At 30.8% G+C, this 15082-nt stretch overlaps 2 protein-coding genes across 2 annotated transcripts; one reads left to right on the top strand and one right to left on the bottom strand.

Moving 5' to 3' along the window:
• Positions 1 to 6189: 6189 nt before the first annotated feature.
• Positions 6190 to 7138, bottom strand: LOC133184866 (perlucin-like protein). The gene is made up of 3 exons (XM_061319940.1): positions 7109 to 7138; positions 6669 to 6762; positions 6190 to 6440 (listed from the first exon to the last, which is right to left on the bottom strand). Exons 1-3 carry the CDS (start codon positions 7136 to 7138, stop codon positions 6190 to 6192), a joined length of 375 nt encoding a protein of 124 aa, XP_061175924.1.
• A 4134-nt stretch (positions 7139 to 11272) lies between these two features.
• LOC133184867 (perlucin-like protein) lies at positions 11273 to 12402 on the top strand. Its single transcript, XM_061319941.1, has 4 exons — positions 11273 to 11360; positions 11762 to 11841; positions 11928 to 12021; positions 12167 to 12402. The coding sequence occupies exons 1-4, from the start codon at positions 11273 to 11275 to the stop codon at positions 12400 to 12402; spliced, it is 498 nt and encodes a 165-aa protein (XP_061175925.1).
• Positions 12403 to 15082: the final 2680 nt, after the last annotated feature.

Here is a 15082-nt window from a genome sequence, read left to right on the forward strand (position 1 = left end):
AAATGAAGACTATAGCAACACATTTTCAGTCAAATAAACATACTATAATGTATGATTGAGTCTTGTATAGCACATAAAACAAAATCTCAAAACGAAGATTTTCGAATTTATCTTTAACAAATTCTAAAAAAATAAGCATACACAGCTTGCGAAACGTCAAACTAAAACATTTTTTCTGCAATAATTTAGCAGATTAATATCCATAAAAATTAATTTATTTCAGTCTGAAGAACTTTAAAGAACGGAGGATGAAGGTTACGTGATCCGTGTCTGTAATATTCTATCACTGCAACACAGTATTTTCCAACAGAAAATTTCGACCAAAATCTCATTTAGTTCTATTCAAACTGTTACTTTATTTTTTAGTTCTAAATACTCCCTATACTCAGGCAAAACTTGCACAGACATTTCAAACTAGCTTTGACCTTTAGTATTACATTAGTATGATTTATATGTATCTAATCTAATTGTATAGTAACTAGGATTTCTAAAATTTCAGCATTAGGGAAATTAAGCATGTATTTTTGGTGAGTACTATTCAAATTACTAGTATTAAGAAATTAGCTTTAAAATTAATTAGTCAGCTGCACTGCTGTGCTTGTTAGTTCTCGGAACTGTGTCTCACCAGTCTTTGAATTACTTTTTTTGAACAAACGAGGATGATGTCATTTAGATTAAATCATTAAATTACCTTCTCTCAGCACCGTTTTACACCTTTGTCGGGATATCCTTAGATGATCTGTTTATTTTTATTCTTTAGTGAAAAATTCAGTGACCATATAGTGCATAAAAATTAACTGAAACAGAAACGAAAACAAACTAAAATAAAAATAAAAAATGAAATAGAAAAAAAATATAAAACACAAATTTAAAATTAAATTTTGAAGAGCCCAACATTAAAGCCATATATGGCATATTTTTTGATAAGTTCATGTAATCAAAATTAAAAAGATCTTTCTATTTGTTTTATCACTTTATGTAAAGGTAGGACTTTCCCGTAAATTACACAATTTTAATCAATCCCGTTTCAAAGATATTAAAAATTTGAAATAATAACCAAGATATTTACCGACTCCACAATTAAATAACAGACAAATTTAAAGTCAATTTAACTATAGATACTTGAGGTTATTCAAGCTTACAATCGGTGAAAATTTTAATTTGAACGTAAATAACATATATATCATGTATATTTATACACTTAATCTCGTATTATTATTTTTCAAGCTCAGATACGCCATATATAGCTTTAATAAATAATATAAAACATTAAAAAAAATAGTGCACAAATTAAAAAAAATGGAGCAAACCCAAATAAAATTACAATAATAACTCAAATTGAGATAAAATTGTCAGTCTGTATTACATAATGAAGTAATAATGTAGTATAGCTGAATTTACGAAACTGCGTTTGAAAATCAACCAAACTACCACTTTACAGGTGAATTAAAATGCTCTATGCAAGCACCTAAAATTATTACTCTTGATTTGTATAATGTCTCAACCTATGACACCGAAGAAAATATAATAAAAAAGAATATTCAATATTTTTGTGGTTGAATATGGAATTTATTTTACTCTAAGACAGAATTTGGTGATATTTTCACTCGTGCTTTGCACTCGTGAAAATCACTCTCTATCATCGGCTCCGAGAGAGGAACGAAAAACAACTCTGCATGAGAGATTTGTGAAAATATCAAAAAATCCTGTCCCACCCGTGAATTAAATTCCATATCCAACTACGAAACAAACTGAATATCCTCTGAGTATTTACGATGATCTGATATTATACGTTAACGACACTTGTTCAAACTACATGTACTTAGAAAGCATTCCAGAATCATTGTCAAGAAATAAATCATATCAGAATAATATGACCTTATTTGTAAAGTTGTGTATGACCTTAATGAGCACACAAGACAAAATTGCTAACGCACCACCAAAGAAAATCAATATTTTACTTTTCAAAACTTGTTCATGATATATTTGATAATAATTAAGTCACTTAAGTAAAAAAATAAAATAAAAAAAATCAGGCATTCAAAAGTCTTAACTGATAAATAACTACAATATTAACTGAAGCGTAACCATTTCATAGAAATAATCAAAATCGTACCCTTGCTTTTTTGGAGGAATAAATTTCTATTTTTTTCTTTGTGTTCACGTTTTTTATGTTTGTACTTATAAAAACTCAATGATCATAAAGAAAATTAAACCTTATGCGGTGTTTGACCCTAGAAGAAAGTGCTAAAGCAGTCAGTATGGTGTCGGCAGGGGGGGGGGGGGGTTGGAGATATTTGTAAAAAAAAAAAAATTAAAACAATTAATGATTATTCATTTCTCTAGTGCAAAATTGTTGCAAATAGATTAACAAACATAAAAATGTTAACTATAGATAACCACGGCATTAAATAAGCATCACACGACAATTTCAAGATTGTTCCACAAAATTAGGATGACTACTAGGCGATATGATAGTCAATCGCTGTTTATTGTTTGACTTTTAACTGAGAGACTACATGTACTTCTGGTGCAACCTCATGGACCACCATCTGTAATCATCGACTACATATCTGGGCAAAAACGGTGCGTAGTGCACGTTGGAAATTGGTTTTCGGAGAAGAAGGCTATTTAAGGGTCTTGTCAAGTCACCAAGACATTGTCAATCCAACTGTATTGGAAAAGATGGCATATTAGATATAATAGTACCGATGAGGTAAATTCTCAATTCACAAATAAGAATAACAAGTGGTGCGTTAGCTACTGATCAAATTTGAATTTTTAAGTTTGATGTACTTTAATATGATTTCAGAGTAATTTGTTTTCGAAAATTTTTGTTTTGGAAATCATCAGTGAAAATAATTCTAGTATTTCACCTTTCTGCAATGAAAGATGGGAAATGTGTATGATTATAATCATTTTGTTTATTTGTTAGGACCAAACTAGTCCTTCAGAAATACACTGATTAAAATCAGTGTAATTACAAGTTAAATACAGAATACTTTCTCTTTATTCATTAACCATTTTCTGGACGTCTATTTCCCAATTACAATATTTACTGGCATTCTATCTTTGACATGATGCCTTCTAAATAGAGGGCATCATGTCAAAGATAGAATGCCAGTAACACTTAATTCCCGAGGAGAAACGTGTACACACCATTTCAACACCTTAGATATAACAAGTTTGATACATGCAACACACAATAAATATTATCCTATAATGTGTTTCTTGTCTACTCGTACTATACAGTCCCTGATGATTGTTTTCGATTTCATAAACATTAGATACATAAAAAAAGAAAACCTAACGTTATGGTGCAACTTAATCTTCAAAACAACCTTGCTTTCTTCTTCGTCCTTACCAACTTTTAAAGAAATATAAGTGGTTTTCAAAACAGACGCCCGAAAGTAAGTGTTTCTTTAAAAAAAAAAACTTTAATAAATACCTTTTTGCATTTTTTTTTAATTTGAAGTTTTTAGAATTATAATTATAAAATTATGGGGAGTTTTCGAAATAAGGTCTTCTCACTTATTATTATGGTGTAAAAAAGTATTAGATGTAAAGAAATATACAAATCTAGAAATAGTTGACAAAATAATTATAATCGGATCCCATGAATATATATATAAAGGATTCTGTCAAAGTTTGCCTTGGTTTTCACCATCTTCCAAAACTTACTTCAATATAAAAACAAAGCTGTATATTTTTTAAAGGTAGCAAAAATTAAGACATGTATTTCTATTTCTAAATGAAATTTCAATGCCTTATGCCAGAGGAATAAGAAATCTAGCCAGAAAAAAAAATCTGAAAAAAATAGTAATGCAAATAAGTCTCAGTAATTCTTGTGATGGAAATGTACATGTACAAAATGTAATTTGGAAGCTTCTGTCAAGAATAAAGTGCAGTGCTTCACATTAGCAAATTTTCTGCATGACGTTGTACGAAACGACAACGTTTAAAGTTTTTTGAGCTCTTTAGAAACGTTCTGAAGAAACGAATATCCGACTCTGACATTAATACAGGTGGACAAAAATATCTACTGTAAATGTTTTTGGGTGTATAGTCAATAAAAAACCTCCATCCATCTTCGTATTCAAAGGTAAAAAACATTTCGTTGAGATGGCATACTAGTAACTTACACGACATCAGTTCATCATTGTGTAAGAATCCTGCACACCCACGTTCATGATTCACACATTCCATTACATACTTTTTAAGAACATTTCTCTCCAAAGACGTTATAGGGAAACATGGATGTTTTGAAAGCAAGTTATCAAACTCAGCCTCCCATGTGAAAAAGCTTCCTTTTTGACTTAGTAAGTAAAGATACCATTCATATCAAATACAGAGCTGCAAGAAAATTAAGTCTAACAAAATTTTTATACATTATTTTGAGAGTTTCCGTCAACTTCAGATGGAAATGTTAAACGCTGTGAACTTTTTCACAAATGCTACAGTAACTGCTCGAACAGATAAAGGTTGTGTATAAAGCCCATGTAGGGACTAGAGACTTTATTTAGAATGAAAAAATATGTTCATGTAAGATGTTGATTGATTTCAAGTCCTAACTTTATGTTAACACCCACAAAATGTGCTTGCATCGAGATGAATGTCATTATTCTTGTCAATCAAGCGAGAAACAATAGGTGTTATTTGATTGACATGCCAGACACCCCTTAGTACACTGTACATGAAAATCTAGGACTGGTTTTTATAATTATGTTCACCGATGCAAAAATCAAGCTCGTTAATATACACAAAAATTGCTTGCCCAGAATTGATAGATACATGTATATCCATACTAAAGTAAAACGACGTATGTTTAACAAAATTTTCATTGCAAACGACCTGCATGTTAAGTTGATAATTTTAAAACTGGGATACCTAATATCTCAAGATATTGCTTATCAAAAATATTTCTCTCAGAATAACACTTCCATATTATAGATTCATGCTCATCTTCCATGTACATAACACGAAACCAGATACTTGCAGTGACAACTCAATAGCATTTTTACTACGAGTAGGATCAAATATGTAATAAAGTAAATAAGCAGACTACTTTTGACAAAACTTGGATGATCTAAATATTTTCAATCAATTGTATTTCAAACTATTTTTTGTATTCACCCTGTTGCAAGATTTTCTTGGCATATTGATAAAGAAAAGATTCATTTTTTTATATTTAATGTAAGTCCGTAGGAACTGGGGCATGGGGACAGGGGGTGTGCCCCTAATACATTTTTCAGTATATACAACAGGAAACGAAGCAGCTAACCCACGGTTGTGACCTCTCACTAATAACCCTGACAAACTTTTTTTCTGTCAAGGCATTTTAGTTAGATTGTGCCTCCCCAAACTGAACTGTTGGGACGTGCCCCCGAACTGAAATTGCTTCATACGAGACTATTATTATTAAGAACTCAAAGAGTAACTCGGCGTAGTTTTATAGTTTTTAAGGAATAATTTCCTCGCGTAATACAATTATGAAGTTTTTTTTTTAGTTTGTACTCAGAGCAATGTATAATGCATGGGTTTTTATTTTTGAATGATACTTTTATTGTCTACACCCATATTTGTACATAAACAATGCAACGATAACATTAAAGAGTGTTTGGCAAGTTATACAATATAATTTTCTGTTTTATTTTGGTGTTTTGTACGTTTATGTTTCTGTTATTGTCTAATAAACAACATACAGAAAATAGGGTGGTGCAGAAAAACACAGATATGTTAAAATGAATTAAAACTGACGTCTTATTAATATCAACGCCACTTTTTTTGTTCGGAAATGTTTTAACTCTAAATATTTGTTAAAATCAGTAATGCATAGAAAAATAAGCTTTGACATTTGAAAAATTTTGAACTTTAGTATACTTGAGTATATCATTCAAGCATTATTAAAAGTAGCAAAACATTTGCTTTCGACTAAAAAGTACATTTTGCACTGTTTGTGTATCAAATTTCTATGACATAAGTAAGTTTTATCTTGTTCTAATGTCCAGTCATGATTTATATTTAAAGTTTCTTAAACCTGCTCTATACATCCCACTTTTCCCATGGATATTATATATTTCATTTGAAATAAACAGAAGTGACAACTCAGTTAAAATTCAAAGTTGGATTAATAATACTTTATTCATGTTTTTCTATATATACCTGCATTTTGAGTATAAAATTCAAATATCATATTTGAGAGTTTGAATCTTTTTCACAAACATAGTTCATATGATTGAAATCTTTACAAGCAGCATCCTTCCATTTTCCAGAAGAATTAATTCGGACACAGTCCTGTCCGTTTTTATCATCAGGTTGTCCGTCATCCCAAGGCAGGTATGTCAGTTCCTCATTGTTTCTGACCCAGGTAAATGTACCCTCTGTATCACGATCTGTTGCACCGACCCATACATTGCAAAATTGCCATTCCAAGCATTCACCTACAAATGCAAGGCATTGTTTCAGCCTACAAGGACTAAAAACTACGGTATGCAGAGGTGATACTAACATTTATCGTTTGGCTGATCGCTGTGGATCACTAACATTTATAGAGTAAAATGAAAGAATATTTTAGCATAATATATCTTGATTCAATGAAACAAAATTTTCTAGAATGCCAAACTCAAAATGGATTAACCAAGACTGTATTTATTGCATGGTGTACTCACTTGCAGGTAGAGATAGGAAGGTTTCAGTGATCCACATATTTTCCTCAACTGATTCTATTTCCAGAACATATGCTCCATGAGCCTTGCATTGTACCTAAAACATAGGGAAAAAATCGGATAGCCTTTATGTTTTTGCGAAGTTCAAGAAGATCCTTTTAATTATTACTGCAGTATTTACCTGAGAGTTCGACCATGATATCAATGTATTTCCTATGAGATAACAATGGCCGTTATATGGAGTCCACCCAAGATCGCAAGCTTTTAAACAGAAATACAGATAATGAAGAACATACATGAACATGTACGTACATTCTTGCAGTCATTTTTATTAAAAGGGAATGAAGAGTAGCTCTAAAATTTTAAGCAGAATTTTTGGTTTGTAAATCAGATCTCGAATACAATAATCATCGTTTGATTTTGTCATTTATTTTTAAATTTACCTTTAGTATCATAGTAGAATTTCCAGCCATTATACAGCTCAGTCGAAAACTGTTTATTCAAGTGTAATTTCAGTAATTTACATAACATGGATCTTCTTTTGTATAGGAAACCTGCACACACAGGCAGATTCTTTAAACACTCAATACCACAGAGCTTGAGACTTATATCCTCAAAAGACTCCAAGGAGTAATTTGAATTTGTCGGTAAAAGGTTATCAAAATAGGCTTCTTTTCTGAAATTTGCTTGTCGTTTGTGTTGTAATAAAGAATTTCCAATTTTAACATCAAAGACGTTAAAAAGGATAAGTCCAAAAAGAGATATTAACATTCTTCGTGTGCCCATGATATCGAACAATGTTATGCAGACAAAAATATGAACTAATTTTATTTCTAGTTGAGAGAAGGTTATTAAAATTGACCACTATGAATCTGGTCGCTATTCTGCAGGTTTCCTTAACAGTAGTGCTATTGATCATTCATTCTTCGAAAGAGAAGTAGACAATTCTGACTTTTTAATTGAAATTCCTTAATCTTTTCTATGTTCTTTAAATTGATTTAAGGCATACCGAAATAACAAGCAATATAAATCCCTTGTTTATCAATCGCATGACAGGTCTTCTTGTTTGAAAATGAAAAATAATCTATAAAAAGCTAAGATGACAATTAAGTAAAAAGAATTCCAATAATTTTTTTTAACTAAGTCTTAAAAACCATAATCTGCATATGCGAGAGGCTTAATTTCATAAGTCTGTTTTATTACACCTGCTTTCGTAGACTTTCTTGCAAATTGTTAGTTAAAAATACTGATGTTATATAATTGTAGTTTTTGCTTCAAACATATATGAAAAATAATATATTAGAGATGTAAGAAAAATAGCAGGGTTCTCCGTCATTTAAAATTTAACTGTGGCACAGGCTTTAGCGAGTTTTCTCTCTGTGGTATTTTCGCGTCCAAATTCGCGATGAAACCACTTAATACAATGAAATACACACAACTCTCTGAATCACTAGGTTTGTTTCACAAATGGAATTACATGTATTTATTTCGCAATTTGGAAAAAAAATGATACAAAAATAAATAAATAAATAAATAAATAATCGATATCGTGTAAACATGATCAATCCCCCCCCCCCTTTTTTTTTCTAAACACAACACACATACGCAAATAAAAATAGTTATATTTATAGAATCTGAAAATAATACTACAAATAAAAACAAGTTTAAAGTGTTCAATGCTAATTTTCTGGAAATAATTTTGTTTACAAAAGGTACTAATAAAACAGAGTACATTAAAGGGCAGAGGAAATTCTGGTAGGCTACGCAATCAATCAATACATTTGCAGGACTGAAGTATCAGAAAATGTGAATTTAAATAACTTTGGCAATTTTGAGTTATAAAATTGATTATTATTTTGTTGGATCTGACGTTATTTTTTCAATATTTCATTAACCACGATAACAATACGATGACTCACATAGAGAAAACTGGGAAGTGTGAAAACCAATGGGTTGTCTCTTTTCATTCATGCGTAAAGTCCAGTGAGGGTCTAGAAGATAATTAATTATGAAGCCAAACAATGGGTCCGAATGAGGGAAAATTAACGGTTAAACATTAGAAACTGAAAACGGTACACATATTTAGTTTCATTTTTATTATAAATTTATGCTCCTAATCACCAATTATCTTACTGTGGAGAAAATATTTTACTACTGTGGCGCTAAGCAATGTAACTGTGACGAGACTGCCACGTTAAATGGCCAATGGAGAATCCTGAATAGGCTAGATTTTCTCCAGATATTTATCCTGATTTCACTACGCTCAATCTCCTGGAGTAAATCTCTTTCTGACAATTATATTTTTTTTGATAAAGAAGAAATGTTTGGTGATTTTTTTCCTGAAATGGTATCATTATTTCAATATCAAACTTCCAATGCTATAAGCATACTAGCAATGGCATATACTGTCCTTCTCCATGTAATACACCACTAAATTTTGAAATATAATTTAGTAATTGTGCGGAATATTAATAATATTTTATATACCGGTAATATTTAATGGAGTTAGCATTTTGCACTCTGAGAATTCCTTGATTGATTTTGAATTCTTTTAATTTTGAGTTCAAGTTCCATGGAGTACATGGAATTCAGTTCCATATAACAGTTTTCTAAAGTTAAATTACAATAAAATAGGAAAAGATAAATAGTGATCGATCTAAAAAAAAAAAAAAAAAAACAACCCTACGAACAATACAAATCTGTAAAGAGGGCATAAAACAGGGACTCCTGAAAATTCCAGAGGTGGAATCAAGTGCTTAGGATGAATATTAAGCACCCCCTGTCGACTGGTCATACTCGCCATAAGCCCTATGTATTGATCAGCTAGTAGGAGTAATCCATAGTCAAAATTAGTATAAAACAAAGGTCTAACAACTGGTATGAAATATTTCAGTCAAAACAAGACCAAAAGATAGGTTGTATTTATATTATTATCATTATATTATACCACTGTTGTCATTATAACGGCCATAGAATTTACGAAATGCTGACTTTAAACGAAGTTGTTGAAATTCCAAAAATGCCGTAAATGCAAATTGAAATGCCATAGAAGACTTTATACACATGTACTATGTTTCTTAAACGAATATAAGGAATCTCAATTATAAGGAAGCGAAATTCTTGTGACGTCCTTATAACCAAGAGTCTACTGTTTTTTGTGTTCACTTGGATATATCAAGTTAACATGAATTGAAGTAACTATTAACTATTTAATAACTAAAGATATATCTGAATGTCAAGTATTTTCTTCTCCTGTAGAAGTTTCTGAATAAATTCTGCTTCAAAATATAATATATAAACAGATCGGCTCATTAAGGAGCACAATTGATGCCCATCGAAATTCCAACAGGTTATTTGAAGACTTGATCTCCAAAGACTACATAGATGTTGTCAATGAGAAACTCCAGCATAATCTTGCACATCTTCGGCACTATCACAGTTGACAGCTAGCAGTTGTTAACAGTCTCTAAACTTTTATGTTTACAGATAAAAACAGATCATGGAGTTGGAATCTCTCAAGATGAAACTAATTTAAGTGCCTAAATAACGTGACAGGAATAAAATAACAAAATTATAAAATGATATTTAAAAAGCAAATTATATTTAATGAGCATTTGAATTTTTGAATATAAAAATTTCAGTCAAACATATATCATTGAAAATAAATTCAAAATCAAGATAGTGTAATTATCAGCATAAGATTGAGCTTGGGGCTTTGTCAAATTCATGAAAAATTTGGAAGGCAATCTACCTTTTTTCTACCTTCTTTCATTTACCTTTCTTACCAATTTGCAACAAAAACTACAAAATACTCGTTATATACATGATGGATTTTAATGCAAAATTGAATAATAAATTCCAATCCAAAATTCGCAAGAATGTCGGTGAAAGCAAGAACATACCATCAGATATTTAAAATAAATCTTTTTTAATCTGCAAATTCAGAAATTATTTAAGATCTAAATTAAGTAACATTTGAATTCTTTTAAAATAGCTTTCATCTGAAGTTTGCATTGATTACTTTTCTTATCTGAAATCAGGAAACGCTGTCATGCAAGTAATATACAAGGTACTTATAGGGCTTTTTATTTCCAGTAAATAAATTCGATTCAAAGAACAATAGAAAATGTTTAAGAGATATGAAAGTAATCTCTTAAGAAAGAGAAAAATCCAAGTTCTGAAATATTCATTCCTTATTCTAAAACTCGATGATTAAACACTACTCTTCAAAGTCAAATTAATAACTATAAATTTACGAATCGGTTCGTTAAACTTCTGTTAACAATATTAAGTAGACGATGCTTTAAAACAGTTCAAAGCACTCTTAGTATTAAGACGTGTATCTGGAAACCTTAAGCAGAAGAAGAATGTTGATATCTGTTTTGGGACTTTTCCTGCTTTGCGCATTTCATATAAAAATAGGAATATCTTTATTACCATGCGAAAGAGAAAGAACATTCAGAACTGAAGGTCATTTTGATAATCTGTTACCGACGAATTCAAATTATTCCTTGCAATCCTTTGAGGACATAAATCTTATATTCTGTGGCATTGCGTGTTCGAAGCGTCTGCCTGTTTGTGTAGGCTTTCTGTTCAATAGAGGAATGATGCTTTGTAAGTTACTGAAAATACACTTGAATAAAAACGTTGTGACTGAGCTGTATGATGGTTGGAAGTTCTTCTATGATACTAAAGGTAAATAAATAAATCGAAAAATCAAAAGATGATAATTGTTTTGTTTTTTTTAAATCTATCTAAAAGAAATGTATTTTTAAAAAAAACGTTCCCCAGTGGTTTGAAACTTTTTATTATAAGAAATATTTATCAAACTGAAAAGCATATTAAATCTGTTAATGTTCGACCCCACCCCCATGATGAGATCTATGATTTCGGAAGCCTTCTTTAAGCTTGACTCTAAAGGCTGCACTTCTCTTTTATACGATGTATATTATATAGCCCATAAATCAGAACCTTTAGAAATAACGTATATATGTAACCTGATCCAAACCCCTATTTTTCAAAAGCGTGACAAGTCATCAAATGTAAAATATAATGTGTGTGTGTCTTCATTATCTGTATTTCTGTTTTTAAAAAAGCTTGCGATTCTGGATGGACTCCATTCAACGGTCATTGTTATTACATAGGGAATACATTGATATCATGGTCGAACTCTCAGGTAAATATTGTGGCAATGATGAGTAAGAATCTACATAGACTTCGTTGAAACTACGTCAATTTATCGTATTTTTTCGTTTGTTCTAGATACAATGCCAGAATTATGGAGCGTATGTTCTGGAAATAGAATCAGTTGAGGAAAATATGTGGATCATTGAAACTTTCTTACCTAGAAATGAAAGTGTGTATATGGTGCAATGAATATAATCTGAGTTAATCATTCAATTTGATTATGATATTATAGAAAACTATGTTGTGCTGAAACGTTCTTTAATTCTACCCACAGCAATATGTCACTTTGATGAAAGAGTGTCGTGCATTTGTAGGTGATTGTTCAGAATGGCGATATTGCACTGTATGGGTCGGCGCAACAGATCGCGATATAGAGGGCACATTTACCTGGATCAGAAATAAGAAGGAACTGACATACCTGCCCTGGGGTAACGGACAACCTGATGATAAAAAAGGACAGGATTGTATCCGTCTTAGTCCTTCTGGAAAATGGATTGATGCTAATTGTGGCGATAACAATCAGATAAACTATGTTTGTGAAAGAAATTAAAAGTAATTCTCAATTATGTAAAACTACAAAGTATGCATATGGTTTGTGACATTATATTCCTAAAATGTAGCAAAAAGTTAATAAAGTAACTTTTCCATTACTTTGAAAACAACTCCAAAGTGTCATTTGTTTTGTTTTTTGTGTCAATTGCATAGAAGGCTTTCTGCACGACTGTCTTTTCTAGAGAAAATATGTTGGCACCTATGCTAGGGATCGAACTCACGCCAACGCGCCACCGATTACGCCAGAACACCGTTAATTTAAGGAATATAGTTTCAAGTATATTAAATAGTTTTCATACATTTGACACAAAACAATAAGTAAATGAATATCATTTCCAATAGACTGATATCATTGACAACGAAAACAAAAACTTTAACAAATAATCAAATTGATCAATAACCAAAATTGCAACGTTACAAAAACTGGTAAACAGTCAATTTATTCTGCTTTATATTTAACTCATGCAAGACCTGTTGAAACAAACCTGCCTGGCATTGAATTGAATCTTGATCTTACTGAATTTCCATAGGTGCCCCTACAAAATATAAAAAAATAAGATGATTTACTATGATCTTTACCTAAATATTCATAAGAGAAATCAATTTAAAATTTATTTGCATTATCATGAAAATACAAAATGGTTTAAACTTTATTTCTTATTTACCAAAATAATATTTTCTCTTCATCTTTTCATTAGAATGTAAGAAATAAATGGACACATAAGGGAAAAATACATTCTTCTATTAATAAATGATGAATATTCTGAAATTTTATTTTGAAAACTCTCCATTTGAAATGAAAAAATAGATAAAATAGATGATACTGGTGAAATATTTTTAAACATTTTCATAATGATTATTTGGCATCTTATGACGTATTACTATATTAATGTTCGTGTTACTCATTCCAAGATTTTGAAACAAAATATTATGCTGATGCAGAGCACATGATTGAAATTCCAAAGCTTTCTTATCAAGAACTCATTTTCCCTCAAAAGAATGACCGACACTTAATTTTCATTCCTTCCTTTTTTCAAGAGCTAACTCCATATTGCTGGTGAAACTCACTTGTATATGGTATTTATGGCTCCTAATTGATTGGATAAGCAATAGCATGCTCTGTTTTGTCTACCTGATCAATACATAGAGCTCACGGTGGGCATGACCGGTCAAGAGGGGATGTAATCTCCTCCTCGCCACCTGATCCCATTTATGCTGTTTCCATGGGCAGTATTTTTCCACCGTTCACAATTCGTTTTGTCTACGAGATTGATCACTCTTTTCACCTTTTATATTCGTGCTTGAATAGGCATTTGAAATTATTTTGATATAAAATTTGCATCACATTTTTGTCTCTACCTCAACAAAATCAGCTCTGTTTGATGCCGTAAACGGTGTACTATTCGTAATCACAAAAGGGTCCAGTTTTGTATTCCACCATATTTCAAGTTGAAATCCACAGCTTGTATTTCGTACAAATATTCGTCGACTTTTCTTTCCAGTGTTTTGAATTAAATAAATAATTAAAAAAAACCCAAACCTTTCTATTGCCTAGGTGTCAAACATCTGAAATAACACCCTCCTATTCGTGTTCATGTTCTTGTTCTCCCAACAAGTATAGTCCTTCAAGAAGCATCATTACTGGTGACATGAATAAAGTTAACAATGAGGACCTTAAACCAATTATTACAATGGACCCAAAATACATGTATTTAAGGAACCCTGATCTTTCAACTGATGACAATATTTCTTAAATATTATGAAGGGCCAAAAACGAAGGAGAAGACCTTGACACTTTGTTAAAATCGATTAAAAGTATCAGATGAATGTTTAAATCCCTTGTTGAACGGTTAAGGGGCAATGTGGAAACCATCTTTCCTTCTGTCTTCAATAATTCCGAAGTGAAAAAAGACTACGATTACACGATCAATATGGACTGATCAAAGCTGACGAAGAAGGTAGCAACATAGTTTTTGTTTTCAGGCTCATTATTACAATTGAATTTTATAGGAACTTCGATTGAATTCTACAAGTGGTAGATATTTTTCTTTTAACGAGGCCCAATCTAGTTTGAAATTACGAAAACGGATCGGTCAATATTTTTGAATTTTTGATATACAATGTATATTTGTATGTACCATTCTAAGAAAAATTGATTGGAAATGGGGTAATTTAAAAATATGGAGAAATTTTCGTGGTTTCACACACAATTATATGCCAAAACTACATAAAACAATGGAATTGATAAATTAAAAAAAAATGGTGAAATGTTTTGTTTTTCACATATTTATGCAATATCCATTCCTCATTTAAAAAATGAAAAGAAAAATGGGAGTAGCCTTTATCATAGTGAAAAGGGGGCATACAAAACACAAAAATTGGACTTAAAATTATATCTAAGATAATTTATAAGTAAGGTTTACATAATATCAAGAAATGGTTGTTGTATTGATGTTTCTCAAAATTAAATGCTCCTTACATAATGAAAGAATTTTCTCTCCAATCGTTATTTTGTCTTACACAAAACGTTTTTTACGTAAAAAAGGTGAGGAGGGGGTAATAAAATTACAAAGTTTGTTAATATGTAGGAAACTAAAGTATTTCTTCTTGGTTACACTTATAAGACTCGTAGATTAAAAAAAAAAAAAAAAAAAAAAAAAAAAAAAAAAAAAACAAGT

This window comes from Saccostrea echinata, unplaced genomic scaffold, assembly GCF_033153115.1.
Source record: "Saccostrea echinata isolate AGI-Se365-2 ecotype Australia unplaced genomic scaffold, CSIRO_AGI_Sech_v1 ptg000011l, whole genome shotgun sequence".
NCBI classification, from domain to species: domain Eukaryota; kingdom Metazoa; phylum Mollusca; class Bivalvia; order Ostreida; family Ostreidae; genus Saccostrea; species Saccostrea echinata.